The sequence below is a fragment of the Colobus angolensis genome, unplaced genomic scaffold, assembly GCF_000951035.1.
Source record: "Colobus angolensis palliatus isolate OR3802 unplaced genomic scaffold, Cang.pa_1.0 Scaffold203, whole genome shotgun sequence".
In the NCBI taxonomy this organism is placed as follows: domain Eukaryota; kingdom Metazoa; phylum Chordata; class Mammalia; order Primates; family Cercopithecidae; genus Colobus; species Colobus angolensis.
In genome coordinates, this window is record NW_012115189.1 from 2,926,897 (window position 1) to 2,947,255 (window position 20,359).

The window sequence follows — 20,359 nt, forward strand, 5'->3', positions numbered from 1 at the left end:
CTGTGCCCGGCCTGTTCTTACTACTCTTTACAAATACAGAAGACAATAGAAGAAGAGAAAACGAATTGTTATATTGGCTCTTTTCCTCTAGAAAACCTGATTTCTGTTATTACATATGGATAGTTTTTTAATGCTATGATATGAGGTTGATTCTTAATAAGACAATTTCAATGTATTATTACTATAACATATACTAAACAAGATGAGTAATTTAGGAGAAAGTAGCTTAAAATCTCAGGATTATAATAATCTGCTATCATGACAACTAAAATGAGATAAATTTCAAGTATTTGGGAAGTTAAGGAAACATTACAAATATGATGCTTAATATAAATAACAAGCTAAGGAAATGCATTAAATTTTTGTATTTTTGGTTACAAATAAAACCAACTTATTGTTTCTAAGTATATATAGTTCTAATCAGTTTAGAGGTTAAAACAAAGTATTTTTCCTGGAAATAAAAAATTACCATAAGGAACACTGCAGGGATAATTTTTGCAGGCAGGATCTACTAATAGAAGCTACAACTAGTAGGAGAAAGTTTGAGGAGAAACAGAGTACTTGCATAGACTCTCCAAGAACCTATCAACTAGAAAAAGGAAAGCAGCAACTTTACAGAAGAGAAACTTTGCAGATACCACCTTTAACAGTGATGAAGGTTAACATTACCAGTAATGAGACATACCTATATGATCTACTCTGAAATGACACACTGAAAACAGCACATCATTTCTGTGGTATTCTTACAAAAAGTGCCTAACCCCAATGTAATTATGAGAAAGTACCAGACAAAGCCAAATTGAGGTACTAGGAATCATGTTCAAGGATTCCCTAGAAGAACTCAAAGGACTCAGATGTTGTACTCACAGTTACAAGCTATTACAACAAAACGATGCATAGAAAATCAGCAAAAGGGAAAAGACACATGGGGTGATACATATTAGACTGATGTTGAAATGACATTTTAGATACACTGAGTTAAATAAAATATGTTATTGGAATTAATTTCACCTGTTTCTACTTTTTATTATGGTTACTAGAAAAATTTAATTACATGTGTGACTCACATATTTCTATAGAACAGTGTTGGTCTAGATACATTAGAAGTTACAAAATGGTGATAGTCTATTATTCCTTCTTCATTACATGGCTGGAAAACTTTCATAAAAAGAAACCTACCCTTACCATTTGGCTATCTGAAGTATGTGTCATATATATTAAAAAAAAAAAAAAGCAGAAGAAATAAAGGCTTGATTCTTGCCCTTTATCAGCTTTCAAAATAATAACTTGGCCCCCTTATATGCTTCAAATGTAACTGTACCAGTTATCAATTTTAACTGTGGCAGTTATCAATTTACTGTCTCTTATTTCCAAAGCTACCCCTCTTGCCCTGCTTTGTGATACAAGATCAGGACCCTGTAACACTACTCCTTTGCCAGCAGGTACAAATGTTGGGCTTTGTGAGCACAGAGCAGTGAAGGGACAATACAAGGGCATATCCTGGGTTCTGGTTTGGATTTTTTTCCTATGATGCAGTTATCAGTTAAATATTGTGTGGGAAGCCTGGTGGCACTCTCCCCCAAGCCTCTAGCAGACCAGCTCTAGCCTACTGGTATTCTCTGGCAAATTTCCCCACCACCAAAGATTGGCTTCTAGCAGACCAGCTTTGATTTTCCAACATTTTCCAGCAAGTTTCTTCACAACCAACTGGCTGCTTCCTGTGGTCCAGCTGTGGCCTGCCACTCCCCTCTTACCCAGTTTTCAGATATAAGTCAGTCCCCACCCAAAGGCCCTTGATGCAAGGCGAGGCCAGGTCCCCTTGCAGAAAGACCCTATGGTTTTGCCACAAGTATATGCTTTAAATTATGTACCAAATCATCCCCAGAAAGACCTACTGCTATCTACTAGAGCAGCCTTGGTCCTCAACCATTTTGGCAACAGGAACCGGTTTTGTGTAAGACAATTTTTCCACAAATGGGGGTGGGGGGATGGTTTGGGGAAGAAACCGTTTCATGCCAAATCACCAGGCATTAGTCAGATTCTCATAAGGAGTATGCAACTTAGATCCCTTGAATGAGCAGATAACAGTAGTGTTTGTGCTCCTATGAGAATCTAATATCGCTGCTGATCTGACAGGAGGTAGAACTCAGGCATTAATTCTTGTTCCTCCGCCACTTACCTCCTGCTGTTGCAGCGTGGTTCTAACAGGCCACAGACCTATACTGGTCTGGCCTGGGGGTTGGGCACCCCTGTACTAGAATGATTATGTCATGGAGAAAAATTAATATCCAGACTTTTCAGAAACACTCTATACTGATTCCAGGGAAGTGATGCCAACTCTTGGAGCACAACACACTACTATGACACAATACATCAAAGTGAAGACTTAAAGAAGTCAGGTGATGCGTGAAGTCTTAACACAAGTTTGACCATAGCAGACCCAGTTAGTCCACAGACTCACCCTGTGGTACTTTCTTCTGTTCCTGAATGTATAATTGGAATAGACATATTTAGTAACTGGCAGAATCCCCAGAGGCACTCTCTTATACATGAGTTAAGGGTCATTATAGTAGAAAGAGATAAAGAAAAGCTCTAGGAACTTCCTTTGCCTTGCAAAAGAGTAATCCAAAAGCAATATTATATTGGGGCGGGGGGTGGGCATCAAAATTTGAAAGAAGCAGGAAGGGTGACATCTATCACATTCCCATTTAATTATCAGTCTGTCCTGCACATACATCATATAAATCTCAAATGACTGTGAACAATTAAAAACCTCAACCTTTTTCCCAAACCACTTATCCCACACTCTTCCCTATGGAATCAATCATGGCTCCTCTCTCTCAAATCTATCAGCTCAATATACCACTTATGCGTTAATCTAGGAAGCCGAACCATCCAGTGATACAGAATCGGGGGTTTATTATAAGAGTTAGACCTTATACTATTGTGGTAGAAGCTAGGGAGTAAAGATCCTGAAGGAGATGGTTGGAGGATCAGAAAAATACTTCTAACCAGAGACCATTAATGGGAGTTTTTGAAGAAGTCTATTAAAAGCCTATATCCCCGTGTTTGATGGTAAGCCTAAAGTCTATGACAGGAGGGCAGACAGGTGGGAAGAAAGCCTGGACATAAACTAGGACAAATTGCAATGCCTGAGAACAAACTGGAACGATGGAGACAAACTGGAAGCCAAGTCTGTTTTCAACCTTATCTAAACCTGATGCTGTAGATGACTTGCAGAAGAAGCTGTTTCCCTTTCCTACGGAGCTATACATTCATTTGGCCCATGACTCAGAGAAGCTAACAGGTAAGCCAACAGAGCAATGGTTATGCACACATCTGAATGTAATGACTGCTGTTTTACTTTTGCCTTCCAAGTATCACACATTTCTCAAGGCTAGCTATAACCTAGTACCACACAAGGAAGGGAATTCTAGGAAATGCAATTTTAGTTTAACTAACACAGTAAAGAAAATCACCACCTACACCTTCAAAAGATCCAGAATCTGACTGTTTCTCACCATTACTAATGTTACCATCCTAGTCACAAGAATGCTTGTCTGGATTCCTACAGTGAACTTTTAATTGGTTTCCCTGGCCCTTCCCTATCCAAGAGGGATTCTCAAAGGAAAATTAAAAAACAAAAAAAGTCAAATTACGTCAGTTATCATCCTGAAACCTAGCAATGCCTCCTACTTCCCTCAAAGTATAAGGTGAAGCCCTAACAGTAGCCATAAGATGAGATAATACAAGGCCTAATCTCTTCTACTTCTCTCTCCCTCCTTCACTTAGTCATCTCTTGCCACACAGGCTCCAAGGTCTGTACAGGATCTTTTGCTCCAGCTGTTTCTTCCATCTGGTGCTTCTCCCCTATATCTACTATCTGCTTTGCTAACTCCCTCACTTCCTTCAACTATTTGCTCAAATCTTACTTTATGGGACTTAAAATGGGACTTAAAACATTTTAATTTGTCACTCCTCCCCTTCAAACTGGAACACCCAATCCCTTATTATACTTAATTTTTTGCAAATACTGATTTAGCTCTCAACGTACACCTAATTTACTTATTTGTTATGTTTATTGTCTGTCTCTCCTAAATAAAACATAAGTTCCATGAATCTGGGATCTGATTTTGCATTAATATATCACAAGCTCCTACAATAGTAACTGCAAATACTGAAAGTATTTATTTGTTTAACTAATTAATCAAGTGAAATTCCAGAAGCAAAGAAGAAAAAAAAAATGGGGCAAAGTAATATTCGAAGAAATAACAGCAGGAAAAGCTCAGAACTGATGAAAAACAATGTAATGCATTTTCCACAAGCCTAATAAGTTCCAGTTGGGGGGAAAAAAAAATCCATACCTAGGCTCATTATAGTAAATCTACAGTACCTCAAATACAAAGATTGAATCTTCAAAACAAGAACAAAGAAAGGAAAGGTTACCTTTCTTTTGGGGTAAGAAGACAACTATACGAACAGCTGATTTGTTGACAGCAACAAGGAAAGTCAGAAGACACTGGAATAAAACTGTCTATATGCTGAAGAAAAAATAACTGTTTACTTAGAATTCAATATCCAATAAATAGGATAGAATAAAGACTGTCACTAAAACAACTGAACTTGCTACCAGCAGAGCCAAAAGAAACATTAAAGAATGTAACTACTGGCAGAAAGTCTGAAGTCATAGAAGGCAGGCACAGCAAAAGAAGTTGTAAATATGTAGGAAAAGCAATCAAATATTGACTGTATGTAACAAAAATAGTAAGGTATTGTGGGCTATAATAAAACAGATAAAAATGTAACTTGGAAAGGAGTGATCTGAATTACATTTCTTGGAAAAGTACAAATGTTAACTTTAGATTTAAAGAGTTAGATATGCATGCTAAAATTTCTAGGGCAACCACCAAAAAAAACCCCAAAATTTCAAACTACAACTTTAAATTGAGCAGGGGAAAAAAAACAATAAGGAAAAAATAAAAATAAAAGGCAAGAAAGAGGAAAAAGTATAGAAAAGGCAGGACAAATAACACAAAATAAGATTGCAAAAATTCATTACTTATGATTAATAAAGTGTAAATGGATGAAATGCTCCATTTACAAAGTAAAGATTGTCAATGAGTCACAACAATAAAAAATAAATCCAGATAAAAGCTGTTCACAAGAGATCTAAATATAAGGAGAGAAATACTGAAAGCTAAAAAATAAAACAATGTATACCAAGAGTATTAGTTTACCAAAACTTCCATAGCAAACCACAACAAAGTAGATGGCTTAAAACAACAAAAATTTATTATGTCACAGTTCTGGAGGCTAGATGTCTGATAATCAAGTTATAGACAGGACCATGTTCCCTCCAAAACCTGTAGGGAAGAATCCTTTCTTGCCTCTTCCTAATTACTGGTGGTTTACTAGCAATTCTTCGTGTTCCTTGACGTGCAGCTATAGCACTTCAGTCTCTGCCTCCATAGTCACAAGACATTCTCCCCTCATGTATAATATCTCTTTGTGTCTTCCTTCTTTACAAGGACATAAGTCATTGGATTAAAGGCCCATACTACTCCAGTATGAGCTCGTCTTAACTTTCATCTTAATTACACCTGCAACAAACCTGTTTCCAAATAGGGTCACATTCACAGATACCAAGGGTTAGGATTTCAACATACCTTTCTGAGAGGCACAATTCAACCCACTACACCAGGCAAATAGTAGATATTAACAAAAAAGAAGGGGCCTGGGGTGGGAGATAGCAGTGTTCTAGTAATGTCAAACAATGTACTAAGAGCAAGGGTAATATGGTAAGACCAGTTAGAGGCTACCACATTAGTCCAGGCAATATAATGCTAGTTTGAATAACAATCATGTCTACAGAACAGGGGCAAGTCAATAGATTTAAGCAATATCTAGGAAGCAAAACTGACAGTACCTCACTGGATAGTCAGGTGAGGGAGGCAAAGATGGTCCACAGGTTTCTGGCTTATGAAACTGGTTGGAATATGTTGACAACCTCTATCTCCTAGCCAGTTCATTCTAAAATACAGATAATATCAATTCTATTTACTACTGTTTATTAACTCTCCAGGGTAAGCCCTAATTTCTTACTCTGGCTTTCTTGATCTATCACAGTGTGGTCCTGGCCTGATTTATTTATTTCCATAAACTCTAGTTATTAGATAAACATTCCCGAGTTCCACGCCTTCTTTCAGGTTATGCTTTCTGTCTTGAACGTCATTCCTACATACTTATAAAGTTTTACTCACGTGAACCATCTTCTCTGGAATCTTCTTTGTCCTATTACTAACAAGGAAAATGCTTTCATAGTTACATTTTTTTCTGTTACATTTTCTTCATAGTTACATTTTTTTCTGTTTTTTATGTGGAAGATATAAAATTGTCTAGGCTCCTTCACTAGCCTTACTCACTCTAATAGTATAGCATTTGGCACAATGATAGTTATTTATATCTGCCATCCTAGTCAGGTTTTGACTCCTCCAGGATAGGGCTTATCCATCATTTTATTCGCAGCACCTAACAATGTGGTTTGCACATAGATGGTTTTCAATAAATGCTTACTGAATAGTGATGAATCAGTTATAACTAGCACTGCTACTTAGAACAATGAAAGTTTAAAAGTAAATTGAAGACAAGTAAGCCAGTCCATTCTTTTTCTTTTTCATAAAACAGATTCTGAAAAAGATGAATAAACACCTTTGTTCCTTAGTAATGAATTCACGTAATTTATAGTTAATTTATTCTAAACTCCCTTGAGATCATATGATATGGTCTATGCCTTCTACAATGAACCCACTTAAATGCCCATGCAGTTTTTAAATCTGAATACTACATATTCCAGCTCGACTTATAAATATTAGAACACTACCAAAAAGAAGTAAATTTGATGAATATTTAAATAACTCATGTAACTGCATAGTGATCAGTAAAAATATTCTTGATACTAACATATTAACTATAGTCATTTAGAGTATCAACTTCAAACAATTAAATGAAAATACAGTGTTACTGTTCAAAAGGACACATAACCTGGACTTCATTTGATGACTGAAAACATGTTTCTGAAACCTGTAGTGGCTTCTGCTTATCAATATGAACATAAAGCATCTTTGGAGCTGTAAATACTGAAACCCTCCCATTGATAGACGTTTCTATTAAAAGAATACATGGTAATAATTTAATATAAATCCAACTGTTAAATCTGTAGTGTTTATACTAGGCAATGCTGGTATGTTATATGGGCATTTAAAAAATCTACAGCTTAAATTGTTACTATACACTAAAAAGCATTTCCTACAATTAAGGTTAATTTTTTTAAACAAAGTTCATATATAATAGGTGCCAATATAATAAAATTAAAATCAACCACTAGCTCCACCACTATATGTAGCTCTGCAAAAATCTTTTGTCATAATTGTTTCTATAATCCTATCATTCAAAACTTGGAAGTCTAGTTTGCTAAGATAGTTTTCTGATGTACACAAAGAATAAAGTAAACCTCTTCCATACCCTCCCCCCATATTCTCTCCCTTGAGAGTCAAAACTTAATATGAGTTCCATTTTCCAGAGATAAAAGGACTGCATTAACAATGATGTGCCCCAGCTTTCTTCATTTTATAATAAATTACCATATTTATATTTTGAAGCTGTCATATGCTAGAGGATATTAAATATCCTCTCATCATAATTAACTCTTTAAACCAAATTAAATGACTTGGTTCAAAACAGACTGTGCAAGTTAAAGAAATATCATTCCATTACTAATTATTTTGCTATTATTTTAATAATCACAGCTATTTAATTTATTCCTCACTAGTTTTAATTAAGAAATGTACAGTGGCTAAAAAGCTCAAATCTTTCCTTCTTTATCCTGAGGATATAAACAATTATTTGAACTTGGAGTGTCTAGCAATAAAAATATACGAATTTCATAAACACTTTAGGCTAAATCTTAATAGAGCAAACTATAACAAATTGCTAATTTAAAAAATTCCATCTACAATTATATCAAATATAAGCCACCAGACTACAATATAACTGCTTCATTTTACCAAGGCTTAGTAATATTTTTATTATACACCATTGTTCTTGTAGTAGACTAAAGTAATGTCATGAAAAATATTCTATCTTTTTGAATATATATACAATACAAACTTAGGAAGATAAATATGTTTTTAGAAGTGGAAATTCTCCACATTTCAAGATTTCACCATCTAAACTTAACTGTACATTGTAAAATAACTTAAAGAATGTAACTGGATTATCTGTAAACCAAAAGAATGCTTTGAGGGGATGGAGACCCCATTCTCCATGATGTGCTTATTTCACATTGCATGCCTGTATCAAAACACCTCATGTACTTCATAAATACATACACCTACTATGTATCCACAAAAATTTTAAAAAATAAAAAAAGATTTCATAATCTAAAATTTTCTGATGATCCTACAGATATTATCAAGATTCTAAAAGCAAAAAATGTCTTTATATACTCTTTGGAGAAAAAGCTTCTTATAAAAATAAATATAAATAGAATTAATATTTCAAAGTACTTAAAAAAACAAATCAGTGAAAGCTGCTATAATGTTATCTTTTATTTCCCCCTAAAATTAAGATAATTATGTATTTTTGCAAATAAGACTATAATAGAAACATTCCTGGTTAGGAAGAAATAAGAAGAAATAATGGTTGTGAAGAAATAACAAACATAGCTTCTTACAAACATAATCTAAAGCCATGCACGTGGCTCACACCTAGCACTCTGGGAGGCTGAGGCAGGAGGACTGCTTGAGCCTAGGAGTTTGAGACCAGCCTAGGCAACATAGTGAGACCCTATCTCTACAAAAATTTAAAAATTAGCTATGTGTGATGGCATGCGCCTGTAGTCCCAGCTACTTAGGAGCCCAAGGCAGGAGGATTGCTGGAGTCTGGGAGGTTGAGGCTGCAGTGAGCTGTGTTCACACCACTGCACTCTAGCCTGGACAACAGAGTGAGACCCCTGTCTCAAAATATATATATATATATAAAACTACTTGAACTGATAGAAAAGTTCTGAAAAAGGAATAAAGCCAGATATGAAATGTCTGTCAATACCAATTCCAATTAAAATAGAGAAAAGTTTAAGTTTAAATAAGTGTTAAATATTAATCTACCCAAAATGGAACCATTTAAATAGTAATGAGTTTAAATAACTGTTAAAAACAGAATCATATAATTAAAATATAAATGCAAGAAAACTTTTTGAAAGAAAAAACACAATATACATGATTTGTATCTAAAATCATAGATTATACTGACAAAGAGCAGCAGAAGCAGAGAAGTAGCTGAATAGTCTGAGTTTCTTGTCTTACTAGGGACAGGGTTTCACTCTAGATTCAGATATTTAGAAAGTACCAGTTAAAAAGGCCTTTGACAAATTTAAGGATGATTACAAATAGAAGTTAAAATAGAACATAAATAAAGAAAATCTTTATTCTGCCCCTCTCCTCCCTAGGAGGGAATTGTTCAGAACATTCTTGTCATAATGATAAAACAAGAAAAGAAATAATAAGGTCAAAAAAGAAGACAAAGACTACTTGGAAATTAAAAATAAACTATTAAGGATCCTAGGAAGATGATAAATCTAAACATGTCTGACTTCTCCTCATACCCAACTCTGAATTATCAGCCTGTGAATCCAAGTGTCTACTGAGTAAAGTGAGGTATGAAATTTGAGGGCTTCCTAACAGGGGAAATGATTGAGAAGAGCCTCAAGACAAAGATTGGAAAATTAGCAAATCCTGATGTTACATACACAAACACAATCATGTATATATATTACACAAACACAATCATGTTACATACACAAACACAATCATGTATATATATTCACATACATGCACATACATGTGAACACATATATTCAAATATTTTAAAAATTCTAATCCATCTCACAGAGTTCTTCACTGCCTTCCTCCATTTCATATTTGTATCTTTCTCCCTCCTCACTGAGAACCCGGACAACCGATTTGCTCAATCCTATAACACTTCTAAAGTAGTTTGGAGTTTCACAACCATAATTACAGCAAAAAACAAACCTAATAAAAAAGAAAGTCAAGATTTGTTTGCAGTTCTTCCCATCTCATCTCTCACGAGGATCTGCACTCAAATCCTATGTTCCTAAGTTACTTCGTTTTCCCCCCACCACCTTCAATGTGATTCAAAGTAGGAATTTAACTAATATTTAACCTATATAATATCCACCAGGTATCAAGCTTTTTATAACATAAACAAAAGGTAACTTAGAGAAATTGTAATTAGGGAAAACATACATTGAGAAAAATTACATAAGCAAAAGGTTCTAATGTAAAGAATAGTGTTAAAATGAATGTGAAAATTAAATTCCAAAGAACCAAATTATAACACAAAGGTGATATACATTTCTGTTTAGTAAATTAACAAGTAAAAATAAGGAATTTGACTCCAGTGAGATCATAAGTAGATGTTTTAAAGCCACATACTCCTTTTCTTCTACTAGTTACTTCTAGGCACTTTGATTATGATGTTGGTTTTTGGTAAGAGGCCTGGGAAAGATTTTCTGCTGAATGCAGGAAGGATGAAATACCAGAGGAAACAAGAGTTACTAATACCCAAGAGATAACCAGGCAAAGGAACTGAGAAGAGTTCAGTCACCGCTCCTCCTTGCCTCTCCTAGGGATACTGGAAGTAAAACATAATCAAGAATGTTAAGAGTACTAACCATTCAAAGACCGAAAGCCAACGAAACACTTGTCTTAAAACATGTTTGGGTGATGAGAATATTTTCAAGTAAGAAAGCAGTTACTATGGATCATTTGCTAAATAATAAAAATAGCTATGTTATACATTAAAAAATACAACAAGCTATATGCCAAATAACTTAGTCATTAAGCATACTCTGGAATAACAGTGATTACATTAGTGTTTTTATCTCTACTTTCTTTAAAATAATTTTTAAATAAAATATAAATAAAAGAATTAAGCATTTCATTTTGAGAAAGAGGCAGAGGGTAGAAAACAGAAAAATGCTGCTCAGCAAAGTAATAAGACTTTTCCCCCTATACTTAATCCTTCCTTATATAAGAACAGTTTTTCAACATTCAGAAAAATATTTTACCACCATAATTTCCTTCTCAAAAAGAATAACACTAATTCAAATAACAATGAGAAAACGAATTTTTTTTCCCCCGCAGAGAAGAGACCTTGCTGTATTGTATAGGCTGGACTCTTAACTCCTAGGGCTCAAGCAATCCTCCTGCCTCAGCTTCCAAACCCAGCTCATTCTTTTTTTTTAATGAATTTAAGCAAAACCCACGCGCGCGCGCGCGCGCGCACACACACACACACACACACACACACACACACTAGCCAGCAGAGTAAAAAGACTTTTCCTATAGGAAGTAAAGGAGAACCACGTAGTCAATTCTATATATTCCACTGTGCTTGCTAGGAAGCTAGCATTTCTCAATTTTAAATGTGCAGACCTTAGCTGGTTAACAAACTGTAACCTTCTGGCCAGGCGTGGTGGCTCACACCTGTAATCCCAGCACTTTGGGAAGCCGAGGCAGGTGGATCACTTGAGGTCAGGAGTTTAAGACCAGCTTGGCCAACATTGTGAAACCCTACCTCTATTAAATTACAAAAAATTAGCCCAGCATAGTGGCAGGCACCTGTAATCCCAGCTACTCCAGAGGCTGAAGCAGGAGAATTGCTTGAACCCAGGAGGTAGAGGTTACAGTGAGCCGAGATCGCACCACTGCACTCCAGCCTGGGCAACAGAGTAAGACTCCGTCTCAAAACAAACAAACAACAAAAATACCTCAGCCTCCCAATACAAGTGGGAGGCCAGATCCCCTTAAAGAATACTACTACAACCATGCACAGTGGTGTAAATCCACAGTTGGCAAACTATAGTCTACAGGCCACATCTGGCCTCACACCTGTTTTTGTAAATAAAATTTCACTGTGACACAGTCATGCTCACTCATACACATATTGTCTAGGTTTGATTTAGCACCACAATGGTAGACTTGAGTAGTTGAGATATACAGGCAACAAACCCTAAAATATTTGCTATCTGGACTTTCATGGAAAAAATGTGCTGACCCTTGCTGTAAATTTTCCAACTGTTTTTCAAAGGATGCGCAGCACTTGCTAAAGTGATTGTTCTGGTAATCCCCTAGGGGTAAATCCCCTAGCGGTCGTGTCTGTTTAAAGTAAGTGTCTGGTAATCCCCTAGTGGTCAGGGTGTTCTCTTTTTCAAAAGAAAAATTCTAATCCAAAAGAAAGGACACTCGGACCACTAGGGGATTACCAGACACTTAACTTTAAACACACACGAATTGCCAGGGACCCAAAACGCCACTGGAGTCCATAAGTTAAATGGAGAACTTAGGGTAATCTGGTGATAAATGGATTACTGGCTCAAATTTAAATCTAAGTGGGACGGTATGTCCACAAATACAACCTGCGGTTATTTTCCAGTTACTGGATGTATAACTGGAAGAGAAATACTTGGAAACTGAATTTCCACATTGGCTGTCTGACCCATGGAATAAGGGTCATTATGCTAGGAAAGGCCAAATAAAAGCCCCTTCAACCAGCCCTCCCTACCAGGAAAATAAACCAAAAGCAATAATATATCTCCAAGGGAAATGCAAAAATTAGTACCACCATCAAAGATTTAGAATAATTTTTGATTATCATAAATTTAATCATGTTGTTAAACCAAGTGCAGCTGCCATTTCAGATGTGCAGTCTTTAACGAAACAAATCAGCATAGCCTCTAAAATCTTATATACAACAAGGTGACAAATACTTTTTTCTCCGTACCAATCTGCGGTGCTATTGGAAGACATCTGCCCTTGCCTAGCATGACCAATAGTATATCTTGCAGCCATAGCATACTGCTTTTCTGCTCTCTGCCATAGTATAATCTACAGAGACAGTGGTCTTTTTAAAAAATAGTAAATATATACGTAGTACTTATTATGTAACATGCAGTAGTTTAAAGGACTTACATGTATTATATCATTAAAGTCCTACATGAGGTAGGCACTATTATCCACATAATGAAGTTACAGAAACACAAGCAACACAGAGATAACTTGAGTAAAGAGTGGCAGAGGTATAACTGAAATCCAGTTGGCATAATACCCAGAGTCTCTTTGCTTAAGAGGATCCACTACAGTCATCTAAATGAAAGGTATTTTCTTTTTCCTTTTTTTTTAAGAAAGGGTCTCACTCTGTCACTCAGGCTGGAGTGTAGTGGCACTACCACGGCTCACTGTAGCCCCAACCTCCCCAGGCTCAGGTGTTCCTCCCACCTTAGCCTCTGAGTAGCATGTGCCATCATGGCCAGCTTTTTTCTTTTTTTTCTTGTTAGAGTCGGGTTTCACCAGGTTGCCCAGTCTGGTCTCGAACTCCTGTACTCAAGCAATATGCCCACCTCAGACATCTCAAAGTGCTGGGACTACAGGAGTAAGGTACTGTGCCTGGTGGAAGAGTTATTTTGCTTGCATATTTATCCATGTGTCAGTTGATAAATATTTGGGCTGTTTTCACCCTTTGGCTATTATGAATAATGCTGATAAGATTCACATACAAGTTTCATGTGGGTATATGTTTTCATTTCTCTTGGGTATATACTTGAGAGTGGAATTGTTGAGTCATATGGTAAGTCTATCTTAAACATTTTGAAGAACTATGTAACTGTCACAGTGGCTGCACCAATTTACAATCTCAACATCCATGTGTAAGGACTCCAGTTTCTCACTATCACTTGTTATTGTCTGTCTTTTTAATTTTTTTCAGAGACAGTGGTCCCTCTGACACTACACAGAGCAAATCACTGATCAACAATGCTGATGATTTTGTACTTATTGAGAGTGATAAGGAGGAAGTATAAAGTTCTTTAGACATCTTACTAAGAAACATGTAAGACAGAAGACATAAAACCCACAAAATTTAAGAGCCCATTGCCTAAGTAAGATTTCTAGGGGTCCAATGGTTGGAAGCCTATCAGGATAGCTTCTCCAAGGTGTCAGAGACAAGTTACTGTACTTGCACTATCAGTGGATACTAAAAAGGACGTTACAAAAGTTAACAATCACTGGATTTTGAGGCAGTACTCCAACTCATTGACCAAGGAACCTGTTAGACTACCATTTTTGAGTTGAAATCAGAACAACAGATGACTCTGCAACAAGTTCAGGCTGTAGTGTAAGTTGCTCTGCCACTTGGGCCTTATAACCCAATATATCAATTGTCTGGAGCCTCGGAATCCTTCCTCCAAGATCTTGTGGCAAGAACGACAGCTGGGCAGCAACTGGCTTCTTATGAACCCTATAAGGCCTCCCCCAATCTTCTAAATTTTAATAATCTACCCTCATTTCTTTGTTACCCCAGTTCTCTGCATGGTATATGCTTCCTGCAGTGCTTGCTTTCTCTGCAAGATTTTTTCATCTCTTCAGTTCTTTTGTAACAGACAATTCTTCAAACTAAATTCATTCTGTTAAAATATTTGCTGTGTTTCTGTTTTTAACTAAATCCAAACTGGTATGTCTATTAACATCACACAACTATGTGTGAATGCAAAATCAAACAACAAATATAGATGCTAGGTCTGAGCTCAACCTCAAAGCTCTAGGAAATCTTGTATCTCAACAGACTAGGCCAATTTGTAAAAGATAACTATTAGAGATTTTTAGAATACTATTAACAGCTTTCCTGGAAACACATACAGGAAGACACATGTATACAACTATATTTTACAAAAGACTTTTACAGTGAAAAAGACATTGAATATTTCCAGTTTCTCACTATTATAATGATGCTTTAATAAAATTATTATACACATACTTTTACATATTCTTATTTGTTTGTATATACATTCCATCACTAAATATTTCTGGAGTGCCTACTATAAACAAGTCACCACGCTATGTACTAAGAATACAACTATGTAGAAGACAAACAAGGTATCTCCTTTCACAAAATTGGAGCATATTTTCTCAGGATATATACTACCTTATTGCCCATTGAAAGAGTTGTACCAACTTCTGTTCCTACCAAACAGTTTAGGAGGGTACCTATTTGCTCACATTCTAACCAAAAGGGACAATGTTAATATTTCCAATGTGATAGGTAAAAAATTACATTTTGGGCCAGGCACGGTGGCTCACGCCTGTAATCCCAGCACTTTGGGAGGCCTACATGGGTGGATCATGAGGTCAGGAGATCGAGACCATCCTGGCTAACACGGTGAAACCCCGTTTCTACTAAAAACAAAAAAATTAGCCAGGCGTGGTGGCGCCTGTAGTCCCAGGTACTCAGGAGGCTGAGGCAGGAGAATGGCGTGAAGCCAGGAGGCGGAGCTTTCAGTGAGCTGAGTCGCACCACTGTACTCCAGCCTAGGAGACAGAGTGAGGTTCCGTCTCAAAAAAAAAAAAAGAATTACATTTCATTCTTGTTTTAGAATGTATATTTTTTATTAGAAGGACAAAAATCTTTATATTTTTACAGCAAAGTGAGGCTTCTTCATTCAGGGCACTTTTTTTCCACTTGATAATACAGAGTATGTTTTTAATTCATGACTTAACCATACATTCTGCTGAGGTTCAGTTAATAACTATAACCATTTTTTAAAGGAAACATTTATTTATTGAGTTTTATACTGAATTTACATGCATCATTTATTTAATCCTCACAGAACCTCATAAAGCAGTATTATTTTTTCATTTTAGCCCATTAGCTTGTAAATTCTATAAAGGCAGACTTACATTAACTTTGTTTACCCCTGCAATTAAATATTGAGTGTAAATAAATCTTCAGCACAACAAATCCACAAAATAAACATTATTCCTGTGGACATTTTACAGATGAGGTAGGTTAAGTAACAAGACCACACAACAAATAAGTAGTGGAACTTGGATTTAGTTCTGGGCAAACTTGGCCAATAACCTATGTTCTTAACCACTATATACTATTTATACCAGTATATATACTGTCAAGGTTATTTTAAGAGACTTATTACAAAAACGTCTATAATGAAAAGTTACTGACTTTGCTGTGCTCTTGCTCTCCAGATGTTTAACAGTTATGATAAATTACACAAATAAGCTAAAGATATATGCATTTTAAAAGGGAAAATTAACAAAGATTGGAATCAAATAGGAAATGATTCACACGGAAAGTTGGACTTGGTGCAGCAAGTAACAGATAGTATTGCAGAAGCAGCAAGAAGGGAAGACACACTTTTAAATTTGTTTTGATTAAAACAATAAAAATAATGGCAAATATTTCAATGTTTACCAAGTACCGGGTTCTGTTCTAAACATTTTACATACATTAGCTTATTTAATCCTTACAAAGTCTCATGAGGCCAACTCTTATTTTATTGATGAAGAACTTGACAAACAGAAAAAAGTAATGTGCTCAATCACACAGGCAGTAAGGAGATAACCTAGGCAGTCCAGCTTTAAAATCTGTACTCTAAAATACTATTCTATACAAATAATAAGTTTATACCAATCACTATATATCACTGACACTGTACTCAAGAGTTTGCAATTTCCAGAGTACAGACTACTTTTGTAATTCTAGCTTTTGACCATGACCATAGTCTTAGGTCACAAGTTAGTTAATATAAAGCCATCATATTTTTAAAACAACGAATAGCTCTCAGATGAAAATCTGTATTGTCTATAAAACTCAACACAATATAAATTGCTAAGATACACAAAAGTTATATTTGGCCATGATAAATCAATGTTAATATATCTCAAATTTTCAGAAATGATAATAGGAAATGAAAAGAGCAAAGTACAGATTTTAACTGCCATCAACAGGGCACTCAACACATAGAACAGATTTTTCTATTTGTATTAAATTTTAATCTAACAGAAATCTATACTATTAGCACCTCATTAAAGTCAAACTCAATAACATACCTAGAATGCCTCAGTCTTCATTTCTTAGAAAACTACTGCAGTCATTTTCAAAGACTACTATTTATATACCTTCAAGATATTCTATTCCATTTTAGGCTTTGTGGAAATATTTGGAAGTACAATCAAAGAAATGAGCTTCTCTCATGGTGTTTTAATAGCTTAGTCCCACTTCACTAGTGCATGCTTAATGATTCAGAAACATAGCTACTCCCCTTTCAAACTATTATAGGCACATTTCTTATAATATTCTCTAAAATACTGAGTTAATGCTAAGCATTAGATATAAACTCATTTATTCAGTAAAGACTGCTATAATGCACAACATTCTTTACATTTAGAAAAAGCATATTACTCTGGCTAACTAAATATGTTTTATGTAATAGCTACTATGTTATATTTCATATTAAATATTCTATTTTTGAAAACTGACTACCATTACACAAATAATGTACATACACTGATATAAGTTGCACATTCCTATCTGAAAATCACCTTAGAGTAACATTTGGATGAGTTTTAAAGATGCGCTAGACTCAAAAGTAATTCCATTTTTTAGGAAGAAGACATATAAATAGGTAAAATTTTAAAAGAACAAAATATATTTAAAACGTACTATGAAAAAAAGCAAAACTAGGACGACAAACTACTAAACTGAATTACATCATGCTATGTTTAATTACAATAGGAAATTACAAGTAAAAGTAACATTTTTTACTACTAGAGAAATGAGTATTCTATGTTTAGCCTCATGAAGCCTTTAAGTGCCACTAAGAATTATGACTGTAAAAGGCAAAAGTAAGCGATTTTTTAAAAACCCAATGAAACAATCCGAGAGTCTATATTTTTTAACCAAATACAAATATAGCATTAAGAAAAATAGAAGATCTAGTAATGAAGCAGTTTAACAAATTTTACTTCATCTTTGAAGTCTTATTTTTCAAAGAACTGTATTCGCTTGTGTCAAAAAAACAAAACAAAATAAAACAAGTGTAGCCCCACTAGAATTAGTTTCTTAGCCTCCATTTTTCTAATAGCAAGATGGTCTTCTATTAGGCACTTCCAGAAGAACATATCAAGCCTATACCCAACTTGCAGGATTAGTGATCAACAATCCCACATTTGACTGGCAACTGAGAAAATCTGTACACTGGGCTAATCTTGAGTTCAACATATCAATATTTATCCAATGTTTAGATAAGAGAAAGATATTTTTGAAATTATTCTGAAAGTCATTCACGTGCGTGTATTCCACCTATTCCTATAGTATCAAATTTATCTATCCTCAGATTATAATCAGACTCTATATAGAGTTCAATATATTCCTGGGGGTTCCAGATAATTGTTGTAACAATTTTTTGCCAGTAAGTCCCAATTGTAAATTAAGCCACAAACATTTAGGGATAGTGTGTGTGTGCATGTGTGTGTGTTTCTTTTTCTTTTTGTTTTTTTTGAGACAAAGTCTTGCTCCCAAGTAGCTGGAACCACAGGTATGCACCACCATACCCGGCTAATTTTTGTTTGTTTTAGAAACAGGGTCTCCTTTTGTTGCCCAGGCTGGTCTCAAATTCCTGACCTCAAGTGATCCTCCTACCTTGGCCTCCCAAAGTGCTGGAACTACAGGCATGAGCCACCACACCCAGCCTAAAATAAAATATTAAATACCCTACTGTTTGAAAACGAATATCCACATGCTTTATTAAACCTACCTTTTCACTTAAGATTCACCACAATGCAGAGTTTCCTCTCTTTGATAATGCATAGTTTCTTAAAATATTTTAATCTTTTGGAGTCTGGACTCCATATATCCCCTGTTCCATCAGCTAGTAAAAATGCTATCGGTGCTTTACCTTTGATAAGTAAAAATTTCACAGGATACACTGGTAAGTTTTAATTTCTTTGCTAGTATTATCCTGTTTACTTTCTCTGATTTCCTTGAATAAGGATTTCTTATTTTGTTGTAATGTATTTTTACTTAGACAAGATACTTAAAAATTTATAGAACAGAAGTGAAATAAAAACAAGGCTTTGGAAAAATTTTCAAAATATTCATGTTAAAGCATCTTTTATACTAAGGCAGCAACCAAAAAAGTCATAAAAGATTAACCAATAAATTAAAAAATTAACACTTAATAAACATTATGAAAAACCTTAATGAAAGTCAACAGTTAAGCCCTTACCCTACAAAAGTATAGAAAATATTTGCTCTGGAAATGCAAACATGAAGCAATTTCCTTCAAAGTAAAAAAGACTTATTTTGACATGCTTAATTATAATACTAATGATCATCTTATATGTAGATCTATAATTCATATAACAGAACTATTTTTTAGTAAAATCTCAAAATTTAGTAAAATTTTCACTTTGCAATTTAACAAAGTTCTTTTGCGGGGGGGCGGTGAGGGGGAATGAGGTCTCGCTCTGTCACCCAGGCTGGAGTGCAGCAGTGTGCAATCTCAGCTCACTACAACCTCTGCCTCCCAGGCTCAAACAATCCTCCCACCTCAGCCTCCCGAGTAGCTGGGATCATAGGCATGTGCCACCAAGCCCAGCTAATTTTTGTATTTTTGGTAGAGAGGGAGTTTCATCAGGTTGCCCAGGCTACTCTCAAACTCCTGAGCTCAAGCAACCCACCCATCTCGGCCTCTCAAAGTGCTAGGATTAGAGGCGTGAGCCACCGCGCCCAGCCAAAGTTCATTTTTTAATATTATTAATTTTCATATTGCTATTATTAATATAATAATATATTATATTAATGAAAAATGATTTTAAAACAAAGATCAGTAAAGTTTAAAGGAAACTGCAAAATGTTAGCTGACACAGGTCAAAGGAGTAATCTCTGAAAATGAGATTAATGTATATGTAAAATATTTTGTAAAATAAAGTATTTTCGTTTCTTTCTTTAAAGTATTGTAAAGTATACATGAAATACCCTGTAAAAGGTGAAGCCTTACACAAACAGTATTATTTCATGCAAAAAGTACAAAAGTGCATACTTACCCTTCTCCTCCCATTCTTGTTATTTTTAGACGAAAATCCACAGAATTCAGACTGGGAGGCTTCCATTTCAAAATATCATCACATCGACCAGGTTTATATTTCTAAAGCCAATTAAAATGATGACAATCATTACTAAGAAGCTAAAAATTAAATATTCAATGTATTAAACCTAATGTAACTTTTTATTCAGCAAAATTACTTCTTTTCTAAACATAACTTTAATCTTCAACCAACACCTGAGGCTAGATAGCTACATTCTTATTGATTACCTTTCTTCTTTTCCTACCAAAACATGTAGACCCTTGTTTGTGAAAGTCCAGAAAAAGAATAAACCAGTGATTCTATCCAAGCTTTCTATGACTTAAAAGAAGCCTGATTTTTAA

The 20,359-nt window shown here is 35.1% G+C and overlaps 1 protein-coding gene across 4 annotated transcripts in view; it reads right to left on the reverse strand.

The window, feature by feature from the left end:
* RNGTT (RNA guanylyltransferase and 5'-phosphatase) overlaps positions 1–20,359 on the reverse strand; it is a 331,246-nt gene that overhangs the window by 129,171 nt on the left and 181,716 nt on the right. For all 4 annotated transcript variants that reach the window (XM_011941909.1, XM_011941908.1, XM_011941911.1 and 1 more), the window contains one exon: positions 19,977–20,077. In XM_011941909.1, coding sequence (XP_011797299.1) covers positions 19,977–20,077 — 101 coding nt within the window. The remainder of the gene's footprint in view (positions 1–19,976; positions 20,078–20,359) is intronic.